The sequence below is a fragment of the Mauremys mutica genome, chromosome 10 (assembly GCF_020497125.1).
Source record: "Mauremys mutica isolate MM-2020 ecotype Southern chromosome 10, ASM2049712v1, whole genome shotgun sequence".
Lineage (NCBI taxonomy): Eukaryota > Metazoa > Chordata > Testudines > Geoemydidae > Mauremys > Mauremys mutica.
Window position 1 is genome coordinate 59,215,008 of NC_059081.1, and position 27,538 is coordinate 59,242,545.

The 27,538-nt window shown below is 40.1% G+C and overlaps 1 protein-coding gene across 3 annotated transcripts in view; it reads left to right on the plus strand.

Annotated features, from left to right (window-relative positions):
* ABI2 (abl interactor 2) overlaps window positions 1-27,538 on the plus strand; it is a 123,094-nt gene that overhangs the window by 56,427 nt on the left and 39,129 nt on the right. For 2 of the 3 annotated variants that reach the window (XM_045032881.1, XM_045032882.1), the window contains 4 exons: window positions 4,446-4,622; window positions 18,665-18,762; window positions 23,070-23,216; window positions 24,331-24,455. In XM_045032881.1, coding sequence (XP_044888816.1) covers window positions 4,446-4,622; window positions 18,665-18,762; window positions 23,070-23,216; window positions 24,331-24,455 — 547 coding nt within the window. Of the gene's footprint in view, window positions 1-4,445; window positions 4,623-18,664; window positions 18,763-23,069; window positions 23,217-24,330; window positions 24,456-25,518; window positions 25,699-27,538 lie in introns of all 3 variants that reach the window. The other variant, XM_045032883.1, reaches the window with a different exon arrangement.

The following is a 27,538-nucleotide window of genomic DNA, read 5'->3' on the forward strand; positions in this document are numbered from 1 at the left end:
TCTGAATACCACATTTAGTTTCGTTGTTCAAGTTCACAAAGAGAATACTGATGGCTTCAGAATTCTCAAAACTAATATTGGAGCCTGAAAACTTGCCAAAGTGGCTTAAGGGGTGATTTTGTAAGGTTTTTTTAATAAATAATTCTTTGTGTACAAGGCCAGTTTTTAAATTTCCATCTGTCAATTGTAATGTCATAAATCACGATACTCCTGTTGTATTGTCATAAAGAGCTCAAGAAGTAGCAGTAGTTGGGATGGGCACAGCACTAACCGAGGGCCTCACACAAAGTAAATGTTCCTTTCATTGTTTTCTACTGGGCGAGCTGGAGATTAATCCAGGTGGCTGGGGTAGAGTGAAAATACTGCTTCATTCTTGATCTCTTCCCTTGTCCTCCTCTTTTATATCCCTCTCCCTCCAACACCATACCCGATGGGTGGCTTGTGATGTGTACAGAGCTGCAGGGCCCCCACAGCAACCCACAGTCTTGAGCTTCTGTCCACTGCTCCCATGGCACCTAGCTAAGCTGCAAGAGCACATGTGAGCCAGCCCAATGTAGTCTCCATTGGAACCCCCCACCCCATGTGTTATTCTGTCAGGAAAAGTTTGGAACCACTGTCAGTTAGTTGTCTCTTATCATAAGCTATGGGAACAAACAGCCAGCTCCAAAAGTGCCAGCACAATTGTATAACTTTCCAGAACTGGAACTATGTATTACCAATTTATGGAATGGGATGAATTTCAGCATCTTGACAATGCCATCACAACTGCGGTTACTGATATTAGTTAAAATATAAATCTTGAGTCTAGGCAACTATCTTCTAAAAAATCAGTTTGTCAAGTTTGTGAACTTGCCAAATGTAAACAGGGACTCCTATGTTAAAGGAACAAGCCAATTTAAAAGGGACAAGATTTTGGAGTTAGAACCTGTGCGGACCAGGAGAATCCGACTGTTTAATTAAAACAAAGCATCATGAAGGCCCATGGTGGGTGTTGACGCGACGTGATTTCTGCCTAGTGCTCTGAATGTTTAACTCCTGGCAAATAAGTATTTTAAAAATATTTAAGATCCATTCCTTTCCAAAAACATTTGTCGGTGTTGTTGAACTTAGTGATTTTAGTCTCCAATCAAGTTTTTAAAAGTGAATTTTAAAAGTCTACTAGACACATACTCTGAGAATAGTTGCAAGTCCAAGTTAGAATTGTATGGAATCTTATGTTTTTTCAGAAATCCAGTTTGGAAGCATTCAGGACTCCTTTTGCAATTTCACTTCTGAAATTTGTCAACAAATAGTAACTCTTTTAGAAGGCCAATTTAACAATCTGAGAGACTCCTCTTACAGGATTTTGAAGATCTTTCTAATGTAAGAGGTGGCAGAAAATTGGTGACTGCTCAGAAATTATCTAATGCACTCATTATTAGTGTAACCCCTTTCCAGAACTGACTGGTACAATATTTTGCCAAATTACATAATGAATATTGGCATTTCAGACTTGCCTAGAGAGTTACGGATGGAAGAATAGGTTGGAACATATACTTAAACTGCCTCAGATGTGTTATTTAGCAAATGCTGTTTTCTGAAGCTAATCTAATTTTCTTGGAGTCGTCTTTAGTTGCTTATCAAAAGATTAATAGTAACTGTTTCTAAATTCTGCCCTAGATATTTACCATCTGACAATTGAAAGCAGTGGCCCAAAGTTAATCAAGCTTTGGAGAAGTTCACAAAACAATGTTGACAGTAACCTGAAATTGCAGATTAGGAACAAATTCTAAGTTGTCATTTGAAAAGTTATGACTTGCTGAATATGATTAGTAGTTGCTATGGAAGGGATGCGGTTGTTGGATCAAATGGATTGGAAAAGGATTTGAAGAAAAGCATCCCTTCAAGGTGCTGAGTAGGGGAGTTTGGGGCCTCCTATATCTGGAACAGCAGGGAGTCGACCCCACTCCTTCTTGCACTGTACAATTTGTTGCTGGGTACTATCCGATATTTTAAGTGAATAAAATAGAAGCCTGATTAAACCACATCCATTACTTCCTGTCTTTCTTCTGGCATGGACAGACAAATGATTTGCTGTTTGTAGGTTCAATATTTTCCCTCCCATGAACATTGGAGTAGAATTATAGCTCTGAAGAAAGTCTTGCTAAAATTGATTGAAAATTGTGTATCTGCTCTGAAAAGTCATTGTATTATTGGCATTTTTGGGTTCCATGCCTACAGTGTTGCCAGTGATGATTTTCTTTATCACATATGTTCAATTTACCAGTAAAAAGATATTCTAATTGCCATGCCTTCAAGCCCAGCTTGGATTCTGAGTCAAACTGAGTTCTTTCATCTCGCCAAATCATCAGTAATAAAGGTTATTACATATTGGCAGTCCACTGTCTTTCGCTAATACCTCTGTTGGGACACTGGGGCAACCCTGTTTTCTTGAAAGAGTTTGCATAAGTGTAATTGACTGTAAAGTAATAAAAATGGTTCTGATGCACAAGATGAAATAGAATCCCGTTTGCTCTTAGTTTTGTTGACTGCAGTGTAAACAGGAGTGTAAAGCACTAAGAAGTTATTTTTGTTGCTATGAGAATGAGTACATGCAAAGAATAGATCTCTTGCTGCACATAAGACTTGGTATAAAGAGCACTTCTCTCCCTCTTGACAGCGTAAAGTCAGTCTGTTACCATTCACAAACACTAAAGTCATGTTTAAAATGGTAACTAAAAGGAGACACTAGAAATCGCAATGAGGGTAATTTTGATAGGATTATATAAGCCCACATAGCTGAAACTTTCTTCACTGTATAAATTTCCTCATGTGAAATTGCCAAATTTGAGGTCCGCAATGGGTTTGACCAAAATGTTGGTTTCAAGTGCTTTCTTGTCTTGTCGTGACTCTGAAATGGTGGTCTGAAAAGAACTGTTTCTTCCGCAATAAGAAAGTAAGTCTGTTTTCAAGTTACATTGCTCTTTCCTTGTTGTGTCCCAAGCCAAGACCCTTAGGATTTCCAGAGGATTTTTTGACGAGTTAAATAAAAATCCATCAGATACCTCTGTTTAGCCCACACCACTGCTCTGTTTTGTGCAAGTTCTTTTGGTGTAAATTCAAATGTGACCAATTTTACCAAAACTGGATCAACAGCAAGCTAAAGAAAACCATATCGAGCGACCTAGAGAGATTAGTAATTAAAGCTGTGGGAAATTGGGGGAGGTTTTGTACTAAACATAACTCTGTGTCAAGGGAGAAGAAATAGAGCAAAAGCACAAAGCAACATAAGTAATTGTGTTAAAGCAAGTGTACTTTAATCTTTTCTTGTACTAACGTTATTTCTGTGTAATCAAGCGCTGCAATGAAAGTAGGGAAGAAGCAGTCAGGATTGTGGGATGGTCTAAAAATGAATCTTAAACCGCTCACAGTATATGAAAGTTTGAGAACCACTGTGCAGTCTGAGGTCACAGATGGATGAATGCAAGGGACCAAATTCTCTACTAGTGTAACTCCATTTACTTCACCGGAGTTCAAGTAGAGAGAATTTGGCCCACACTATCATCTGTAGTACTTGGGTACAAAGGGATAAGTTAAAGATGTGGCATCTGGCTTGTATTCATAGTTCCTTGCTTTTTTTTGCTCAGTGACACAGACGAAATCATTTTTGGATGTTAATGTCTCTGGAACTTTCACGAGACATCTGTTTGGCAGTGATACTTTTAAATTATACTTTGCTGCATATTCATTGTTCTCCCATAATTATTATTGCTGTGCATGTAGGGTGGGATTTTCAAAAGTGCTTAACTTTGGCCCTAATGCTGCTCCCGTTGAAGTCAGTGGACGTTTTACCATTGGCTACAGTGGGAATAGCTGGATAAGTGCTAAGCGCATTCAAAAATCTGACCCTTAATGCAGAGTAAACTCTGTGTAGTAACTGAGAAACCTGTTCTGATTTTTCTGAACAATATTATCTGTTTTGATACCACTGCTACTATGAATGAATAAATTATCATAATGAGAAACTACTCCACAGTCTGACAAAACAAATTAATTATGTCCGAGGTTTGTATTACAGGACACACACACACAAACTGGGGGAAACAGACTGGGAAAAGACCTTTGGGGCCTCATCAGAGTGAAAGACGTTTTGGAGGGTGACTATTAAATTATAGATACTCATTTAACATTTCAAAGTACAGAAACTGTTAAATTAGTGAAACCGAATTAATAATAGTTACTAATAGAGTGGAAACAGGAGGGATTTTGCTTAATTGTAAAGAGTTCAAGTGAAATTGGAAGGTGGTAACTTCTAACAGTGACTGAACAAAAGGAGTGTAAGCAGCCTTACTGAGCAAATATTTGTACTGATATATCTGCATAAAAGCATGGAGCCGAATGAATATTTTAATACCAAATGTACACTTAATATTCAACGCTATTGGTAAACGCATTGTGTTTTGCAGACGGTGGACATTCATAAAGAAAAAGTTGCTAGAAGAGAAATTGGCATTTTGACTACGAACAAAAACACCTCAAGAACCCACAAAATCATTGCACCAGCCAACCTGGAGCGACCAGTTCGCTACATTAGAAAACCTATTGATTACACAATTCTAGATGATATTGGACATGGAGTGAAGGTAGGTGATGTTATAAAACACTCTTAAATTACTGTATGGTTTCAAAATGTAAAGACCTGGAATAGTGACTTATTCCTGTCTTCCACGTTGCAGCGTTGGTTTTCTCAATTTGTTTAATTCAGATGGATGCAAGAGGAATCCCCCCGGTCCTGTTTAACCTTGCAGACCATTTTACCCCTGATTCTGGGTATGCGTATGATCATGGAACTCCTCTGGGGCACGGATAAACCTGCTTACTTGATAGAGGCTAATATCTTTGCCCTTGTTTGAATCCGTTGTCAGGAGGTACCTGAATAAAGAGAGGCTATTAACCATCTGTCCCTTCGCTGCCTGAGTTACTGCCACAAAATACATTTGTTGACCCAGGTGTAATACCAATAGTGCTACTCTGTGGCTCAGTAGCAGGAGGTATTTGTGTAAAAGACGGCATTTAGTGCGCTTTAGTTTTAGCGGTTGTTGAAGAGAATTTTAACATGACTGATGTCCAATAATGGGTTTTCTGAACCTGAAGACTGCCACAAAAACCTGGGCCAGCCAGTTATGCCTTTTCAGGGATATTTTTAAACACAGATTCGGGATGAATAGTACAATTTTTAGGGCCTGAGTTTACATGTAGTTACTAGAACTTTACAAGCTAATTAGGCACTAACTGCAAATTTGACTAGATCCATAACTGCCTGCTTTTTTGCAGATACCTGGTTGGTATACACAGTAATGCCATATGCAAATTAGACATGCATTTTAAAAAATCACATCTAATGTAAATAAAATCTTAGAAGATGTGACCTTATAATTTTTGTGCTATTAGGAAACCCTTTGAATATAAAAGAGGATTGTCAACATTACTTTCTGAAAGAAGAAATGTAAATAACATGAAGCAGTGTCATTTCCAAAACACATACATTAACAAATCGACAAAACTTTCAAAGTAGTGGTGCAATAACATGCTTTAAATCAATTGATTGCAAAATTTCATGTGCATAACATGAATTTAATTATTTCACATGTCTGAATTACAGTTTATAAAGTTAAGTAACTAATGCAAGTAGACAAATCAGCTTTGAATTTAAAATTGAAATTTAAAGCATTCTTCTTTAAAGATATTTTCAATAAAGCAATATTTTATTTAAGAGCTTTTGAACATTGTTTTTCTTACAAAGTCATATCTTATTCTTCATTAGAAATGTTTGCTACTCAATTTGTGTACATAATCTGGTAAAAAAAAAAAAAGTGATGTTTTTCAGCACATTTTTGCAGAAATATTTCATACCTGGAAAGCTCTTTAGGAAATCAGCTGCCTTGTATTAGAATCTGCTATCTGTTTCTATAAAAGAATTTGTGCATATCAGCAGAATTCCTTATGGTGAATCAATGAATATATTAGCATGTAGAGCATAAAAGTGAATTATTGTAGCTATCGTTTTTTATGATAAACTTTGATTTAATGAGATTCTTCCAGGACAGATTAAGGAAAAATTATTTATCTCTGCTACAGCACAATTTAATTTAGACTCAGTTATACACCCATTGTAATCAGAAATCCCGTTAACTTCAGTGCAACAAGATCAAGCCCAAAGTGATATGATAAACTATGTTTTTGCGAAAGAATCTGACATCAGAGCTGCTCAGATGAATGGATTAGTGTATCACATGTTCAGATCCTGTGACCAGGTCTTGTGACAGTTGCTTAAAAGCAAAGTTTGCTCCAAAGAACCTCTAAATTGTGCTGCATTTTTATTTAGGAAATGAAATTTTGTAAACATTGTGTAGTTTGTCAAATGATCATCAGTGTGCACTGCTACTTGAAATAATAGTTTCTCTTTTGTCTATAAGGTCCACAGATCTGTTAACTAATGGGCTCTCATCCTTTATGCAACTCTATAGACAGAACTAGTCACCTCACACTGAAGAGTTCACTATTTTGTGTGTGTGTATGTGTGTGTGGTTTGTTTGTTCTGCCTCCATAGCTGCAAGGAGGTTTATTGGGCTCTCTGCTACAGAGCAAAAATATTATTTAAAGGAAAAAGTTTTGGCTATAAACTTGTCTCTATAGTTGTGTTTCGTGCTGTAATGCAAGCCAGCCAGCTCATCCCCATACTCCCCCTTGCTCCTTCTCGTAAAAGGGCTGCTTTGGGGACTCAGGAGATGTTGAGCACGACTCCCTCCAGGGGTTTCCCCAGCCACCTGATACCAGCTTGTGCAGGAGGTGCCTCAATCTGTGTTCCTAGCCCCTACCCTTGGGACTTCCCCTCCAGCTCTGTCCCAGGGTATTGGCTTCCTCTCCAGGGGCAGAGTTTTATCCCTCTGGGAAGTTTTCAGTCACCAGCAGCCTCAGTTGAGGACAAGGGTTGGAAGAGTGTTGAATCTTGGGATTGAGCATAATTGGCCTGACTCTGGCATAGCAATTTTTCTTCAAGGGTGGTCCCCCAGTGCAGACTATCTAAGCCTCACTCTCATGAGCTGCAGACAAGGGGTTCAGTGCTGGGTCTGATCAAGTGCCTTACAGTGCCAACTTCAAAATGTCTAGTGGCTGCACAATCCAGCATACAGACAGGATGAGGATATCTTTATACAACTCTACCCCGATATAACGCCGTCCTCGGGAGACAATCTGACCGCGTTATAGGTGAGACCGCCTTATATCAAACTTACTTTGCCTCTCCCCCATCCTTTTTCCCTGACCACCCCCTCCAGAGACCCCCATCCCTAATCACCCCCAGGATCCCACCCCCTACCCAACCCCCCTGTCCCCTGACTGCTCCGACCCCTGTCCGCCCCGCCCCCTGACAGGCACTCAGCGGCAGGGGCGGGAAGTGGAGCATCCCGGCCCCAGTCCGCTCCACCCTGCCAACTCCCAGCCACGGCGCTCTGCTTCCCGCCGTCAGTGAGTGCGGAGATGTTGGGGAAAGGATGCCCCCCCCTCCCCGCTCACCGGCGGCAGGAAGCGGAGCGACGTGGCCCCAGCCTGCTCCGCTTTCTTTGCCCCGGCCCCAGCCGTGTCGCTGCGGGGCAGCTGGGGAAAGGTCCTGCACTCACCTGCGGTGGGAAGTGGAGCGCCACGGCTGGGAGCTGGCGGAGTGGAGTGGAGCTGGCTGGGGCTGTGTTGCTCCGCTTCCCGCCGCCGGTGAGTGCGGGGAGGTTGGGGAAAGGATGCCCCTCGCACTCACCTGCAGCGGGAAGCGGAGCGACACAGCCCCAGCCCGCTCCACTCTGCCACCTCCCAGCCACGGCGCTGCGCTTCCCGCTGCAGGTGAGTGCAGGGAGGTTGGGGAAAGGACGCCCCCCGCACTCACCGGCGGTGGGAAGCGAAGCGACTCAGCCCCAGCCCGCTCCACTCTGCCACCTCCTAGCCACGGCGCTGCGCTTCCCGCTGCAGGTGAGTGCAGGGAGGTTGGGGAAAGGACGCCCCCGCACTCACCGGCGGTGGGAAGTGAAGCGCTGCGGCTGGGAGCTGGTGGAGTGGAGCGGGCTGGGGCCGGGCTGCTCCGCTTCCGCCACTGCTGGTGAGTGGGGGGGGGGGGATCCCTTCTCCCAAGCCCCCTCCCCTGAGCGATACGGCTGGGGCCAGGGCGAGGGAAGCAGAGTAGGCTGCTCCTGGCCCCCTGCTAATCTCCTGGGCCACTCTGGGACTGTGGGGCTCCCAAAAGTGCCCTCCCACAGCTCCTGCCCCCCCAGACCCTGGGGCGGGGGGAGCCCCTGACTGCCCCCAAGACCTCTGCCCCTTATCAAACCCCTCAGCCCCGGCCTGGCCCGACACCCTTAACACGCTGCTCAGAGCGGCATGTCAGAGCTTTACCATGTTGTATGTGAACCCACGTTCTATCGGGTCGTGTTATATCGGGGTGGATGTGTACTGGGATGTTAAGTGATTTCTCAGAGCTACATCTTTAGTTCATCTTCCTAAGATTTATTGAGTGCTGCCATGGGACCTAAAGTTGGTCCTTAACATCTTGACTCTTTATCTTATTGAGCCCAACAGGAAGGCATCCATATATTTCCTCTCCATCAAAGTGGCCATTCTGGTAGGCATTACTCCCCCAGAAGGTGGCAGAGCTTAGGGCCTTATCTATTGAGGGATAATACTACCTATTCCACAATGATATGGAGTATGGCGAGTGGCGAGTATGAGTTTTTGGGGGCTCTGTGAAAAATTCTCTCCCAAGAAAGAAGTTGTGACATATATGGATGTTGGTAGAGCCTTTGAGATCTACCTCTGTTACACACAGTGCTCCATTGATTCTCTACCATCTGATACATAAAGAAAAGAGAGTATCAAAATCCACTGTTTCAGAATAGTTGAGATGGTGCATCCATGAAGCCTAAAAGTCAGTGTCTTTTTCCAAGCAACTGAGGTCAAAGTCCACTCACTGAGAGTGGCAGCAGCTGACCCAGCTAAGAAACTACATGTGCTATGAGATCTGCAGGACAGCCACTGGGTTATCCATTCATCCCTTTTCAAAAATGTATAAGCTGGACATTCAGGCATCAGTGGATGGTACCTTCAGTTTGAGAATGTTTCATGCTGTGGTCTGAGTAGTGGAGAAATAATTTAAAATCCTCTATGTAGTTAGTTCTGTAGTTCTGTTTGAACCCTCCCTGAAGCCACACTATGAAAATCCCATTGGTTAATGAATCAATGGGCCTTGTAGATGAAAGAGAAGAGGGAAATTTTATTCTGATTTGCTAAAAATTTCCTTCCTCTGAGTTGCATGATCCTCAGATCTGACCCCATTAGGATAAAAAAAATCCTGTTCCGTTCATTCAAATTAGCTCAAAATTACACTCTACAGTAGGAATTCACAGTATATTACTGTAGTGCATATAATCTCATTAAGTTTCAGACCACTGGGGATATTACCCTTTGCCATGGAAACTGTCTCAACTGGTGAGCTCTTCAGAGTAGCTTGCCATGCTCTCCTGTGGCAGTGACTGACAGGTCTGGTTCTGGTTATGTAGCTTCATGAAGCTGAGAGCCTATTGGTCATTAGATCTGTAGACCTTGTAATTTAGAGGAAATTTTCAGTAAATCAAAAAAATGTATTATACCTATATAATGTAGTGGGGTTTATTTGGAAACTAAACAATGGATGACCCCAAATATGGTATGTCTAGATGAGTAACCGTTGGGATTCCGAGCTGCTCAGTGTTCCCAGTATCACTTAGGGCAGTGGTCCCCAACGCGGTGTCCATGGGCACCATGGTGCCCTCTGGGGCATTTATGTGCGCCCGCCTAGTGCCCAGCAGGGGAGAGAAACCGTGATTCCATGCCTGCCAGGGACAGAGAACTCCGGGGCTGCAGGCTGCGGGTGCCAGTGTTCTCTGTCCCTGGCAGGCGCGGGGCCGCGGCTTCTTTCCAGCTTCTCTGGGGCTGCAGACTGCAGGCGCCGGTGTTCTCGGTCCCTGGCAGGTGTGGGGCTGTGGCTTAAGCCGGAGAGAAGCTGCGGCCCCACGCCTGCTGGGGACAGAGAACTCCGAGGCTGCAGGCTGCGGGTGCCGGTGTTCTCTGTCCTCCCGGCTTCTCTCTGCACTGCCCAGAACTGGCGCCAAAAAAACCCAAAAAACAAAAACAAACAAACAAACCGCTCTGACTCTGCAGAATGGATGGAATGCCGCCCCGTAGCATGTGCTGCCCCAGGCACGTGCTTGCTCCACTGGTGCCTGGAGCGCCCCGTATGTAAGTAATTGTTGGTGCCCGCCACACTCTTCTGAAAACATGAATGTGCTACTGGCCACAAAAAGGTTGGGGACCACTGACATAGGGTATAAGAAAATGCAGCATTCTTAAAAATTACTTAGAACTAAAAAAAACCAAATAAATAGTCAAACCAATGGACTGATATTTCTGAACACATTTAGGGCTTGTGAAACTATCTGGCACTGTAGCAGCAGGACATAAATACAACTTAACTTTAAAAGCTAGCGCCTAAACTCCCAATTTTATTCAGTCTTTGGAGTGCAAAAAATTGAGATTCAGGGTTCTGTTTGCTAGGAGATCTTTCATCACTTCAGGTTGAGTGCTAGCTGACATGACAGGGCTCGCTGACAGGACACTTTTAGTTTAGGTTAATACTCCAGAATGAATGTGTTTTTGCTTTAGCAAATTGGAATTATAGTAATACACGTAAAACACAGTTTACTTGCATCCAAATTCTCATAATCAATGAGGATGCTTTTTGCCACCTAGTATAAATTCACTTGTAAAGTTAATCCACTTAGAACCCAACACTGTCACTGCGGGGAAAATGTTGACCCTTGGAATGTTAGCAGTGGGAGAACTCGAGTGACTGCACTGTCTCACAAATAGTTGGATATTTAGTTGCCTACTTAAATTTAAGACATATCTGGAGGCTGTTTGATTAATCAGTGTGTCTATTAAAAGTTTCATCTTGAAAATCTTTTGTTCATGGCACATTCTGCTTTAATCACTCTTTCTATGATCTATTGATACATTATTTTGTTGATGCTGAATGCTTAACTTTTTCTTTCTTATTTCCTTTCTCTTCATATCCTGAAGTTCCAACTAACCTTTCAATGCTTTTTTCCCCTTACCTCTTTTATTTGCTCCATGTATGCATTAAGTGGTTGCTTAGATTTAAGGTAAGAAACCCCAGGGCTGGATTTCCATTCTTATTCTTCAGAGATTATTACACATGGGGAGGGATTTGAAATTAGCATGTCACTAATAATAATTTTTTAAAAGAATAAACTATTCCTTCTCTCTCCTTATGTACCTATCTTCAGTCTCAGTGTGATTTCAGTGTGGATAGACATTTTGCAATATAAATGAATGGATTTAATGTAGCTAATATTTGCAGTTAATTATAAAAGCTTACAGTGAAATGTTGACTCATTTTAGTATAGCTAGTTTTCACCTAACAAGGGAGAAATAGTATATTTACACTGAGTGGAAATAAATGGCATATAAATGAGTAGTTAGCCGAATTTAAACCTCCCCCTGTGTAATACTCTTTTTATCCTATATACGGTGTGATTTATGATTCACTTTGTGACCAGTATTTCAATGTACTGTAAAATTACTCAGATAAAGGGACACCACGGTTGTGTTGCAAAATCAAAAATATTTTGTTATATTAAGTTTTGCCTTTTTTTAAAGTTGCAGTATCACACATTAGTTACTTTAAATAAATGTCAGAGTTCTTCTTTATGTAAAATACTGGTATGTATAGAGGCAAACTTTTACAGATATTTTCTCAGACTTGGTAATATCACTATGCAAAATGTTAAACCACTCTTGAAAATATCAGATTGCTTTTAGTATGCCACTAATTTAGCAGTATTATGTTATCTCATCAATGTACTTAGGCCACAAACCTGAAAACTGTCATATATGAGTACTCCCAGGTGAGCCTAAGGCCAGCTCTACATTACAAACTTACCTTGGTATAACTATGTTGCTCAGGGGTGTGAAAAATCCACACCCCCGAGTGATGCAGTTATGCCAACCTAACCTCTGGTGTAGACAGCACTTTGTTAAAACAGCTACTGCCTCTCTCGCAGGGGTGGATTAATTACACCGACAGGAGAAGCTCTCCCCTAGGCATAGTACAGTAACCCTATCAAAGGAAGAAATTAGATTGGTGGTTTGCATGATTTATTCTTGAGAAAGCTATGTAGGCTATTACTTATTACCTTATCTTCTAGATGCTTTTAAAGTGATTGCTTAATTTGTTGCAGTATCTTTTCAGGTATCCAGACTGACAGGACAGCATTTGTAATGCAGTAGTAATGCATTTTTAATACTGAATTTCCCAAAGAGAGTTTCTGTTTAAAAAAAAAAAAAAATCCTATTCTTGGTGTGGTAACTTTGAGTGATTTGGGAAAGCAGCTGGCAGATTCGAAAAGTTTTCATTAGTTTCTCCAAGTTATGCAGAAGTAATGATCTAAAAGTATTGTATGTTCACTTCATTATGGATAAGAGCTGGCAGGTTCTCTTCCCCTTTGCAGTGATGGTAAGAGCCTCTTTTCTGCCTTTCAGAGTAAGAAATTCTTCTATCTATAGAACTTGAATGATTCTAGTGTAGGTCAAGTTAGAATTTTAAAGTTACTTTTCAAAGAACATCCTTGATCTCAAGCTTGATTAGGCCAATCAGACAGTGTGTCAGACAATCTTTTGTTGCCAGATTTGTGGGGTTTTCTTTATTTAAAAAAAAAAGTTGTATTGTATGTTCATTTGATCTGATTTGCACTTAAAAATCCTAGGTGCACAGACTGGCACACGTGACTTGAAGCTGCAAGAGAAAAATGGCCTCCATAGTCATATAAATACAATTGAATTGCAATTGTGACCCATTTTGGAGGAGATCACATATATAATACTTACCGTATATACTCGTTCATAAGCTGAATATTTTTGGTAAAAAAGTGACGCGTCAAATTTGATTTTAAACTCTATGGAATCATTGAATTGAATATCTAATACATTGTCATTTTGTTTACCTGGAGTGTCTGCAGGCATGGAGCCCATCGGCTCCCTGTGGCCACGGTTCGCTGTTCCCAGCCAATGGGAGCTGCGGGAAGTGGCGCAGGGGCTGCATCTGGCCCTTCAGACATTTTAATCTGGCCCTCGAGCTCCCGTCAGGGATTGGGGTCTGGGGCTTCCCCTGCTCCAGCTGGGGAGCGGGGTTAGGGGCTTACCCCACTCTGTGTGTGCTGTGGCTCCGCGTGGCTCTCGGAAGCAGCGGCATGTCCCCCCTCAGGCTCCTACACATAGGATGCTTCCCCTGCCACAACCGCCACCCCTGCAGCTCCCATTGACCGGGAACCACAGCCATTGGGAGCTGCAAAGGCGATGCCTGCGGATGGGGCAGTGCAGAGCTGCCTGGCCACGTCGCTGCATAGGAGCTGGAGGGGGGGGACATGCCACTGCTTCTGGGAGCTGCTTGAGGTAAGCGCCACCAGGAGCCTGCATCCCTGACCCCATCCTGTGCTCCTGCCCCAGCTTGGATCCCCATTCCATCCTCTGAACCCCTCTGTCCCAACCTGGAGTACCCTCCTACACTCCCCAGCCCCACCCCAGAGCCCCCACCCCAACCCCCTTCCCTTGCCCCAGCCCAGAGCCCCTTCCACACCCAGTGGATTATGTCTGACTTCTTCTCTGGAAAGTGCCTCCACTTGAGACCTGATCCTGAAGCGTGTTCTGTATTTAAAGAAATGTTCTCTATTGACATGGTCACTGCTATTTGCAGCTAAAGGGTCACAATGTTTAAAGTAGATCCTGTTGTAAATGCTTCAGATCTTTAGACAGTAGTTGCCAACATGCTATGTGAATACACAATACACCTGTGCAAATGCAGGGGCTCGTAGCATGTCTGGTGATTAGGTGTTAGTAAGACTGTACAATCCATCTATGTATCCATAAAATATTTGTTCATGGAACTACTTTTTTACCCATGAAATCATTCCTGAAGGTTGAATAGTTCAATCAGAGCAATTCTGCAGTTCATTCAAGGCTGCTGTCATGTTAAAAAAAACAAACAAAAACCACTCTAATTGTAGTAGTTTCATATCAGCTATAAGTCAGTTGCTGCATAATAGATTTACACTGTCATACAGTGGGAGACTGAAGGACTCAATCTATTTCACGTATCAAAGTGAAGATTGAGATGACTTGATTATGGTCTATAAGACAACAGGGAGAAGATTTCTGATAGCACAGAGCTCTTTTAATCTAGCAAAGACCTAACCAGATCTAGTGGCAGGAAGCTGAGGTAAAGCAACTGGAAATATGAAATAACTGGAAAAACTGATTTTTAAGAGTGAGGGTAATTAACCATTGGGATGTGATGGATTCTTTCACTTGAAAAGTCTTAAAATTGGATGCTTTGTAAAAGATACGGAGTTAGCATGGAATTGTTCATTGAGCTTTCCTAGGCTCTTTCCTGCTGAAAAAGCTTATGGTGTGGGAGGGTGGCATGGTTAAAAATTGAAAAAAAAAATGGTTTTGGGGAGGATTGGGAGATAAAAAATAATGGCTGGTAGGCTTGGTGATTGTTTTCAAGATGACCTGCAAAGGAAAAAATGAGTGTTCACCCATTTTTTCTTTTTTGTGATTCATAAAGAAGGTGGCCTGAACTTATTAAAGGAGGAGTTTCCTGCCCCTCCTTTTTTATTTTGCATTAGAAAAAGAGGGGGAAAACCTTTGAAAACACACCTTCTGAGCTGCCTTTATACTTCATAAAAAATGTGGAAGTAATTTTATTTCCTGTGCAGTTCACTTTTAAATATTTGCAGTTTTGTGTGTTCTTCACCTTGCCTTCCACCAGTTTGGATGCCTCTAGTGATAAGTGTTGCATGATCCCCAAACTTGTTCTGACTATGAATTAAATCCATGCTGCCCTTGAATCAAGGCCTTTAGATTCAGTTATCTTGTCAGTATCTCCTATAAGTTTTTCTTAGTCACAAGTAAATCCAGGTATCAAACAACTTCAAAGTATTTATGGTTATTGTAGTTCATGGGGCACTAGAAGACAATGCAGCATGCTACTTTTCAAAATCTTTTCAAGTGCCTAATATAGAAAGAATTAAGTTGCTTCCTTTTTTTGCAGCCTAATAAATCACTGAACAGTCTAACAGTACTTGCATCCATTTATTCGTTCCTGAAAAAGTCTGGATGGGAAACCTAAACTCATCTTTATATGGGGTAATTAGAGTGCAACAATTTGGTCCGCTCTTCAATTACTTGGCATGTGAACACCTTACCTTTTAAGAAGAACTTAATTAGGAAATAAAATCAGAACCTCTTAGTAAGCACAGTTATTCTAGAAAGTAAGTATACTGGGCAAACTTAAAAATCTGTGAGTGAATGCAAGAGTAACGTTCCGTTCTCTTGCTGCTTATTTTAAAAAAAAAAACTTTAGGGTCACTCCTTTACATTTCCAGAGTTGAGGATTAGTGTAGGAAGATATCTGTGTATGACATGCATGTGTGTGTGCACACAGAAAGGGTATACAAAGTGGATCTAACTGCAGATATGTGAACATTTTTATAGTAATGGGGGAATGAATATTTCCCCACTATTTCTGGTACTAGAAATCCTTACATAGACAGTGAAAAGGGACTTGAAAATTGCATCTTTCTTGGGTTGGAGGGTTAGGGATTAACTGACTTGCATCTCAGCTAAAGTTACTGATGCAATTTCCTACTTTATCCTAACGCTATCTCTCTCTCCATTTCTCCTCATCCAAGATAATCGGAAAGCTTTCTCTGTATGTTGTATGGTATTGTTCTAGCAGTGAAGGTCAGTCAATCAGAACTGTTGAAATAGCTGTATATTTCTCATTGCTTTTCTTGATTATTTGGCCTTAAGTCAAATTGGAGACAGTTCAAACAGAGCTGTGTAACTGACAATAGCTAATCTTAAATCAGTCAACCCTTTCAGATTTGTAAAACAGCTGTGTAAGCTTTGATTACTTGCTCTCTTTCAACATTACAACTTCACAGTCATCACATGGGGGAGTCTAAATTTAATCATGCATTACCCTCTCTTTCATTTTAGTCTTTTTAAAGAATGTGTCCTTTCTTTTTCCTTGTTTAAATTCCTAGTTACCAAAGAGATTCTTGTACTGTTTTTAGTCATGTTTTCTAAAGCTGTTTCTTGTCCATCTTATGTAAAAGATATTGGCAATCACTGAGGTTCTACCTTGGTGAGGTAAACTGCAAACACGACTTCCAATTTTCTGCTACATTGTTCAATTTACTTTATCCTCCAACTACTCCCACCCCAACTCTCTGGGGCTGGGACTCTAATCTCTGTCTGTTTGTACAGCTCCTAGTTAAATGGGAGCCTAATACATTATTGCAGTTCCTATTACTGTTGTAGTATTATTACTAATAACAGTAATGTAGTTTCTTCTTTAAACTTTGAGGGCTATGTTAAAGTAGATTTAATCATATAGTTTAAGTGTAATCCTATAGGTAGTGGTTATGATGCAGTTTGTGTCCCGAGTGATAGACACTTATGGGAGGTTTGAAATATCTAGGATGGAATTTTCAAAAGTGCTCCCACTGGCCTAACTCTGTTCCCATCTGAAGACTTTTGAAAATCCTACTCATAGAGCTTAATGTGCGATTGACATCCCCTGCATAAGAAGTGACGTAGGGGTTAACATTAATAAAGGATGTTTGTTTTAAACAACTTGGACAGGTAAGTGGGTGATACCGACAAGTTTGATGAAAGGAGACGAAGGAGATGCTGCAACTTTAAAAAAACAAAAACAAAAACAACCAGCTTTTGGGATGTGTTTTCCATGTTCCGTGTATAGAATAAACTGCACTTTCCTTTCATTATACACTTTCCCTCTCCCCCTCAAATTGGTGTAGTTCAGAGCTTACCTAGCCCTTCACTTAAAGTAACTTTAGTTTTCATGTTGCTTAAAGTTGGCTTAAAGGACTTTGGTTCTATTTGCAAGATATTTTTGTAAAACTAATCAGAACATTTGAGACTTTTACTGTCTCAAAAATTCTAAAAATCTCAATAGTCACTTCTTTAAACTTTTTTTTTTCCTGGCAAGCTAAAAGCAGCATAGCTTTGAGATTTCCATCTTCTGTTTTTACCTTCTATATAGGAGTCAAGTTTCAGTGTGTCAGGATACTGCAATATATTAATCCTTAAATAATCTGTCATTTAAACGGCAACACAAATAAACACTGCTTGGCTTTTGGAGCGATTAAAAGGGTGTAATTTGCCTCTAAGAATATTTCTAAACATCACTAATAACTTGATCACTGAGCCTTTTCTATAAATAGGGGGACTTACTTTCTGGAAATATGTCACATTATTTGGAAACAATACATGTTGGAAATGATATACACTGTAGCTGTGTGCAGTAGAGCATGGTGTGGGTATCAGAAAAGGAGAGTGTAAAGAGTATTTAATAACGGGAAATAACCAACATAAAAACAAATAAAACCCTACATTATTTAGCACGAATCATTTGACATTGTTTATATGATGGGGAATAGATTTAGGGCTCATAGATTAAAAAGATATTTTATAGATCCCCCCTAAATATATGTGTATAAATTCTCTTCCTGCTGTATCTACCTTTTGTATGCAGCCAGAGAGAGCTATTAATTGGCTTGGTGAATACATCAAAAACAAAATGTTTTGATGTTTATAATTCATGATGTAAGTAGTAATTATGTTGTCAGTCAGCACTGAGATCAGTCAACATTGGTGCTGATGACCTAAATAGTGAAATATTAACTTGAATTTGTAGTTTCTGATTATCTCACTATTTTCTAAGGAAGAAAATGGGAAAGATCACATCAGTAGTATTCATGTTTCTTTTTTCCTATTCCACAAACTAGAGATTTAGTTTAGCTTAGACTGTTATAAATTTAGTTTGGCTACATGTTTTGTATATGTAGTTTATGTTCATTAAACAGTTTCGGTATATTAATGTGAAAACATTACAATATATAGCATTCTTGTTTAAAGCATAATTTTATATTATTAAAATGAGAGAGTTTAGTTCTATGGGAGCATACCTTGAATATAAAAATAACTTTATTAAAGTTTAGCTGCTCTTTAGTTATATTAATTACAGTATTTTGGCCGAGTATGAACCCTGCTTAATCCTCTAGCTTTTTTTAAAGTCCATTCTCAAACAATATGGGGCAATTAACATTAAACAGTGCAACCAGAAATAACTGCCCTTTATCTTAAACAAATTAAGAAAACAAAAGAGAACTACTTAGTCGCCCTGCTAAAAGGAATTTTTAATTGGATTAAGTAAATCAACATCAGCAGAGATTTAATATTCACGTGATGGCCTAAAGGCAAATGCAGTTTCTATATACAAATCTTTGCAAACCCCACATAACGAAGAGTCCTTTGAGTTCAACTGTTGACCTCTAGCAGAGTAGAAGTTGCATATGAGATGCATGGCCTCTCAGTTTTTTTCAGTTTAAACCTTCCCCTGTCTCTTTAGTACTATAGAATGAATTTTCAGGGAATCTTGCTGTCTGCCTAAAGTCTGAGTATAGTAAAGGCTGTTTTTTTTCTCCGTTCTTTCATGCAGGTTAGTACACAGAATATGAAGATGGGTGGGCTGCCTCGTACTACTCCACCTACCCAGAAACCACCCAGCCCACCAATGTCAGGAAAAGGAACTATTGGGTGAGTACAATTACTGTAGACTTAATATTTTTGTAGAGAGTAGATGGGGAAGAGCTATTCCTAAACAGCTGAACACCTACATTTCTACCATGGAATTTTTTTTAAACATCTTCCTTATTCTTGATTCTTGTCCACCATCTAAAGATGGGCTGTGAGGCTTGGAGAAGTTTTACCACCATCCTTTGTACTGACCACATCTTAAATTGTAGGTGTTGTGTTGCTGCCTGTAGATAATGAAGGTCATTAGAAGTTTTATTCAGGAAGCCTTTCTTTGATTTCTTTTGGCTTGTATTATCTGTGGTGGATAGAATTAGTGGTGTGTTTTTTTCTGACAGGCTGTACTGTCTATCTGCAGTAGCTAATGTAATATCTAAATTGACATACTTTGCCACAGGTTGGGCATATATGCAGTGAATGGTAAAATGTGCTTTTCCAGTGGAGCTATGAACCTGAATTCTACATTTTCTTCACCTGATAGAGTCCTTATGAATTATGACCTGAGGAACAGCAGCCCTTCTAGTTATTGCATTGATGTGGTGCATATTCATGGTCACATTCTCTGAAATGCTTCTGGTTCCGCGCACAGGGCCAATTAGATAGGCAGAACTGCGGGGTCTAAATGTGTGGATGAGATGATGGTGTAGGGAGGAGGGGTTTAGATTTATTAGAAACTGGGAAAACTTTTGGGAAAGGGGGAGCCTATACAGGAAGGATGGGCTCAACCTAAACCAAAATGGAACCAGATTGCTGGTGCTTAAAATTAAAAAGGTCGTAGAGCAGTTTTTAAACTAAGGTCTGGGGGAAAGCCGACAGGTGTAGAGGAGCATGTGGTTTGGAGCGGAGGATCTATAAATGAAGATTCCCTATGTCCTAGTGAGGAGAAAATGGAAGATAAAATACAGGTAGGCTCTGATGAGAAACAGTCAAATGAAAAAAAAGTCCCATTCAATTACATCATGTAATGGCAGGCAGCTAAAAAGTGACAGGTTTTTAAAGTGCTTATATACCAATGCTAGAAGCCTAAATAATAAGGTGGGTGAACTAGAGTGCCTCATATTAAATGAGGATATAGACATAGTAGGCATCACAGAAACTTGGTGGAAGGAGGATAGTCAGTGGGACACAGTAATAACAGGGTACAAAATATATTGGAAGGACAGAACAGGTTGTGCTGAGGGGGTAGGGGGTGGCACTATATATGAAGGAAAGCGTAGAATCAAATGAAGTAAAAATCTTAAATGAACCAAGCTGTACCATAGAATCTCTATGGATGGTAATTCCATGCTTAAATAATAAGAATATAGCAATAGGGATATATTACAGACCACCTGACCCCAGGAGGTGATAGTGACTGTGAAATGCTCATGGAGAGTAGAGAGGCTATTAAAATAAAAAACTCAATAATAATGCGGGATTTCAACTATCACCTTATTGACTGGGTACATATCACCTCAGGAAGGGATGCAGAGATTAAGTTTCTTGACACCTTAAATGGCTGCTTCTTGGAGAAGCTAGTCCTGGAACCCACAAGAGGAGAGGCAATTCTTGGTTTAGTCCTAAGTGGAGCACAGGATCAGGTCCCAAGAGGTGACTATAGCTGGACTGCTTGGTAATAGTGACCATAATATAATAAAATTTATCATCCCTGTGGCGGGGAAAACACCACAGCAGCCCAACACTGTAACATTTAATTTCAGAAAGGGGAACTACACAAAAATTAGGAGGTTAGTTAAACAGAAATTAAAAAGTACAGCACCAAAAGTGAAATCCCTGCAAGCTGCATGGAAACTTTTTAAAGACACCATAATAGAGGCTCAACTTAAGTGTATACTCCAAATTAAAAAAACAAGAGAGAACCAAAAAAAGAGCCACTGTGGCTAAACAACAAATTAAAAGAAACAGTGAGAGGCAAAAAGGCATCCTTTAAAAAGTGGAAGTTAAATCCTAATGAGGAAAATAGAAAGGAGCATAAACTCTGGCAAATGAAGTGTAAAAATATAATTAGGAAGGCCAAAAAAGAATTTGAAGAACACCTAGCCAAAGACCCAAAAAGGAATAAAAAAAAAATTTCTAAGTACATCAGAAGCGGGAAGCCTGGTAAACAACCAGTGGGGCCACTGAACGATGGAGATGCTAAAGGAGCACTCAAGGACGATACGGCCATTGTGGAGAAACTAAATGAATTCTTTGCATTGGTCTTCACGGTTGAGGATGTGAGGGAGATTCCCAAATATGAGCCATTCTTTTTAGGTGACAAATCTGAGGAACTGTCCCAGACTGAGGTGTCATTAGAGGAGGTTTGGAACAGATTGATAAACTGAACAGTAATAAGTCACCAGGACCAGATGGTATTCACCCAAGAGTTCTGAAGGAACTTAAAGATGAAATTGCAGAACTACTAATTGTCGTCTGTAACCTATCATTTAAATCAGGTTCTGTACCAAATGACTAGAGGATAGCTAATGTGACACAAATTTTTAAAAAGGGCTCCAGAGGAGACTCTAGCAATTACAGTCCAGTAAGCCTGGCTTCAGTACTGGGCAAACTGGTTGAAACTATAGTAAAGAACAAAATTGCCAGACACATAGATGCACATAATCCTGGAATAGTCAACATGGTTTTAGTAACGGGAAATCATGCCTTACCAATCTACTAGAATTCTTTGAAGGAGTCAACAAGCATGTGGACAAGGTGGATCCAGTGGAGGTAGTGTATTAAGATTTTCAGAAAGCCTTTGACAAGGTCCCTCACCAAAGGCTCTTAAGCAAAGTAAGCAGTTGTGGGATAAGAGGGAAGGTTCTCTCATGGATTGGTAACTGGTTAAAAGATAGGAAATAAAATGGAGAAAGGTAAATAGTGGAGTCCCCCAGGGGTCTGTACTGGGCCCAGTCCTATTTAACATATTCAGGAATGATCTGGAAAAATGGGTAAACAGTGAGGTGGCAAAATTTGCAGATGATACAAAACTACTCAAGATAATTAAGTCCCAGGCAGACTGCAAAGAGCTACAAAAGGATCTCTCAAAACTGGGTTACTGGGCAACAAAATGGCAGATAAAATTCAGTGTTGATAAATGCAAAGTAATGCACATTGGAAAACATAATCACAACTATACATATAAAATGATGAGGTCTTAATTGGCTGTTACCACTCAAGAAAGAGATCTTGGAGTCATTGAGGCTAGTTCTCTGAAAACATCCACTCAATGTGAGCAGCAGTCAAAAAAGTGAACAGAATGTTGAGCATCATTAAGAAAGGGATCGATAAGAAGACAGAAAATATCATTTTGCCTCCTATATAAATCTATGGTATGCCCACATCGCGAATACTGCGTGCAGATGTGGTCTCCCCATCTAAAAAAAGAGATATTGGACTTGGAAAAGGTTCAGAAAAGAGCAGCAGAAATGATTAGGGATATGGAATGGCTGCTATCTGAGGAGAGATTAATAAGACTGGGACTTCTCAGCTTGGAAAAGAGACGACTAAGGGGGGATATGATTGAAGTCTATAAAATCATGACTGGGGTGGAGAAAGTAAATAAGTGTAATTTATTCCTTCTCATAACACAAGAACTAGGGGCCACCAAATGAAATTAATAGGCAGCAGGTTTAAAATAAACAAAAAGTAGTATTTTTTCACACAACTCAGTCAACCTGTGGAACTCCTTGCCAGAGGATGTTGTGAAGGCCAAGACTACAACAGGGTTAAAAAAAAAATAGATACATTCATGGAGGATAGGTCCATCAATGGCTATTAACCAGGAGAGGCAGAGATGGGCCTCTGTTTGCCAGAAGCTGAGAATGGGCAACAGGGGATGGAACACTTGATGATTACCTGTTCTGTTCATTCCCTCTGGGGCGCCTGGCATTGGCCACTGTCAGAAGACAGGATACTGGGCTAGATGGACATTGGTCTGACACAGTATGGCCATTCTTATGTTCATGTAATGGCTGGTCCTGAAACAGAGCTTATTCTGTTATATGTCAATATCTTATTTTGAATTTATGCAGACTACTCTGATTTAGTAGTGGAAAGGCAAACTGACTCCTCAACTGCTCGATTCAGATCAATAAAATATGCAAAACAGAAAATTCCTGCATAGGAAAAGGGTTTGGGAAATGGAGAGCATAAATCCCATTCTCCACTCCCTGGTCATAAATTGGATATTGCAGACATGTGGAAAAACAATTTTTTTGAGTCCCTTAGATTTTGCTACACATAACTGTAAGTTTACACTGGTAAAAGATCTGTGGCTGCGCTATATTCTGACTAAATTTGCTTCTGTGCATATTGCTTTTTTTGTCCAGGCGTCACTCTCCCTATCGCACACTGGAGCCTGTGCGTCCTCCAGTGGTACCAAATGACTATGTACCTAGCCCAACACGTAATATGGCTCCCTCGCAACAGAGCCCTGTTAGAACAGCTTCTGTGAATCAGAGGAATCGCACATACAGGTATTCAGTCTACTCCTGCACAGAATATGTTTGGCCTAATACAGTAATCTATACAAGATGCACTGCTGTGATTAAAATCAAACCCAGAGCCTACAATAGAACCTCACTAATACACTATTGACTGGGAAACCCATTGTGCATTGACACAAGGACACAATTAAAACAAGACTATTCCATCATAAAATTTACTTCACTTTTTCCCACAATTACACTTTAATTTTGTAAGACATAGTACTTCATAACGTACTAGTAAAATTGTGTAGTAGAAACAGTCATAGTAATATGGAACTTTGCAACATCACTATTTAATCTTTACAAAGATTTGGGGAGATTATTTTGTGTGTGCGAATTATGAGGTATGCTTATTGGAGGACTACAAATTGCTTGTACCTCATAATCGAAGTTTTTTTGAAAAATAAAAGATCTTGAGACTTTAGGATGAACAGTGCTAAACCGTTCTGTAAAAATGAAGTAATCATAACACATAAATGAGGAAACCACTAGCTTTGAACCCAGAGATGGACCACAGTTATGATGTATAACAGAAGATACTGTTCCCGTCTCACTGACCACTAGAAGACTTCATCAGTCCTAGGAATTGTCAGAGGTATAAGATGCCACATCAGAGCTAAAATTGTCTCTCTTGAAATGTTAAATTCTTCTTTAAAAACATTTAAGGAGGCTAGCAAATAGCTTTATACCATATCCATTCTAAACACGAAAAAACGTGACTTTACTGAGTTCAGGAAATGTTGATAGATTTAACCCTTCTACTCCCAACAATACTTAATGTAGAAGCATATATAGTAGAATCTTGCTAATCCACATGCTTTGTAATCTGTACAAAAATGGGATCTGTCTCTCCACTCAGCAATGATGTCATGGTAATTAGCTTTTCAAAATGCCATATATACTTGTTAGATTACTAGTGCCAAATGAATGAACATTCTTGATCCAAACTAAATGCTTTTGTGAAAAATGATTTTTGTTATATCAACTTCAGTTCTTTGTTTCTTCCAGTCATTAGTGTGAAGTAGCAAGTTTCCACTATGTTTTTTATGTATTTTCTCTATGGACCAGATTATTTATGTTTTGGTGGCTTTGGTTTCTTCAGCAGCAGTGGGAGTAGTGGAGGGAGCCACCCAAGTAGTCGGAGCAGCAGTCGAGAGAACAGTGGAAGTGGAAGTGTGGGTGTACCTATTGCTGTCCCCACTCCATCTCCTCCTAGCGTCTATCCAGGTAAATAGGAATCTCACCTTCCTCTCTTTCTGTCCAAGTGCTAATGTTTTAGTTTATTTACTGTTGTGTTTACAAGACTCTGAATCTCTGAGAATTTTTTAAGCCAACTTTTCCAGAACCATACAAACTTTAACGTTGTTTTGGTGCTAATAATTAAAATGTGGGTGCACTGATATTCCCTGAGTGTGGAAATGTTTGTTATGCAGATATTTTCCTGTCTGTTTGCCTTTTATGTCAATTGGTTAATCAAAACTGTTGATTCATTTAAGCCAGCTGAGACAGGAGCTCTTTGACTAGATGTGGCTAGATAGGACACAGCACTGTTCCAAGAAAACAGTGTCTCTCTGTCCTTTTAGCCAGATAAATGGTCTTTCATTTGCTTTCTGTTCATGTAGGCATCTAGAAGTTTATTAGAAGCTTAGATTTTTTTTTTTTTAAAAAGGCAAGGACACAGCAAAGTAAATCTTCAGTATACTCATGAAAGCAGAGCAGATTATCATGGAAAAGGCAGTCTGTCAAACATAAACACGTTCGGTTCACAGAAAATAGTATTTGTATTCTCCCTTCTTTTGCTCATGTAGAGTTGAGGATTTTCTGTGTGCTTCTTTCCTTAGTCTTCTCAATGAAATGAAGGAAAACATTATTTAGCATAAATTGTGTTCTGAAAAATTATTTTTCTGGGCCAAAAATTGCTATGGGAAACTGATGGTTTCCTTTTGCTATATGTTTAATTTTGTACAAAAGCTACAGAGTTCTGTGCTACAGATTGGAGAGTAACTAACAAAGGGGGAAAGCAGTCTTTCTTAAAGTAACGACTTTCATTGAGAAGTACAGACGTTGGTTTCTACATCTGTAATTGATAGCAGGCTTTCTTGATCCAGGTACCCTTATTTGCTGCATATATTGGAATGCTCCTTTTAATATAAGCTTCATTTTTTTCTCATCCCCTCTTTTTGTGCTAGAACATTTAACGTTTACTGAATATCTAACACTGAATTGTCAGAAGGCTTTTCTAATCCTTGCTAACCTGATCTCCGTATTAACTTTACCTCTTTTCACATAGCCCCTGCTGGCTCAGCTGGCACTTCTCCCCTTCCTGCTACCTCTGCACCTGCTCCTTCCCCCCTTGCTCCTGCTACTGCCCCCTCCGCTGCCCCAGATGCTGCAGCTGCAGGAGCCCAGCCTCTTGCTGATGGCTTCACCTCTCCAACTCCCCCTGCTGTTTCTTCCACTCCCTCAGCAGGTGAGTCTCTGCTCCATTTCATAGACAGGTGAACCAAGATGTGAACACAATCTGAGGCTTTTCAAGTATCAGAGGGATAGCCGTGTTAGTCTGGATCTGTAAAAGCAGCAAAGAATCCTGTGGCACCTTATAGACTAACAGATGTTTTGCAGCATGAGCTTTTGTGGGTGAATACCCACTTCTTCAGATGCAAGACATCTGAAGAAGTGGGTATTCACCCATGAAAGCTCATGCTGCAAAACGTCTGTTAGTCTATAAGGTGCCACAGGATTCTTTGAGGCTTTTCAGAGATCCTTAGGAGTCATTGATCTTTATGGCTTTTTCTGGTTTGGTTTTGTTGGATATGAGTTTAGTCGGAAAACACCTGTTCTTCCAGGAGCTTCAGAGTATTAGTCCTGTAAACAACCACTATATTGTATGTTTGCAGCACTATGGATAATGTGAGCCACCCTTACTTCTGCACTGCTGCTGGCGGTGGCTCTGCCTTCAGAGCTGGGATCCTGGCCAGCAGCTGCCACTCTCCAGCAGCAGCACAGAAGTAAGGGTAGCAGTACCGTACCCCCCCTCCACACACAATAACCTTACAAACCCCCTCCCTACCACAACTACTTTTTAGGTCAGGATCCCTATAATTACACCACCATGAAGTTTTTTATTTAAATAGCTGGAATCATGACATTTATGATTTTTAAAATCCTACGACCATGAAATTGACCAAAATGGATCGTGAATTTGGTAGGGTAGAACCATGAGGTGTCTTGGGCCAACATCTCTCCTTTCCATTAGTTGTTGCAAAAGAGGCGTACGTTTTTGATTCACTACGAGTGAGATGGAAGTTTTAATACCCAAATTGAGTCATTTTCTGCTAAAAGACTTTGTTCAATAGGTGGTATATATTGCATGTACTCAAGCTTGCTTTCTTAGCATTTATAAAGCCACTCTGCATATTTATTTTATTTCTTTAATTGCTGAAGTTTCAACATGTGTTATTTACTAAATATAATGTAAGACTAGTATGTATTGCCTTTTGTTTGATTGATTTTGGATGTAGTATTATGTAAAGATCTGTTTTATATATCAAAAATGGCTTACATGTATTTGCAGTAGCTGATTGTAATGGGTTCGGCTTCTGATCACAGAGCTGTATTAGTTCAGGTGTTTAATAACTTTGGTCTACATTCAAGCTTATTTAGAAATTTTGTAACATCCCAGAAAAATCTTCTTTAAGTAGTGTTTACTTAAAGGGTAAAATTAAGCATGTATCATTATTTCCTAATCTCATATATAAGAATTCTTGCACCTGAGCTGTGATGAATCTCAGTGGCAACAAATCATCATAATGTCTGAAGTATTTGTGCAGTTAGAAGATGAGACTGATCAGCCAGAAGTTGGATTGATTTTCAGGTTTTGATGCGCTGGTGTATGAAAAATGTTACAGGTCTCTAGGTCTTAAACTGCACTACTTGTGGATTTTTGATAAAACAATCAGAATTAAATAGAAGTGAAAAACTCAGGTCCTTTAATAAAAATTCAGATTATCTGATTTTAAAAAAATAATTTACTATCTTCCCTTTGTTAAGAAATAAAATAAGAGGTGCCCACTTTCTCCTTGTATTAGCCTAGTGTTCAGATGACTTCCTTGGAATAGGATGCATGAGAATAATAGTTTTGTTTTACAGGGTTGTGATTTTCCCCAGCCTGAAGAAACTCATTGTTTTGACCCTTCTAGGGATAAAAAGACCAATAGAAAAGCCACTAATTTTATGAAACAAAACCTATTATGTGTGATTGACTTTGAGCATATTTATTCCTTAAATACAACAAGTACATTGTTATAAAT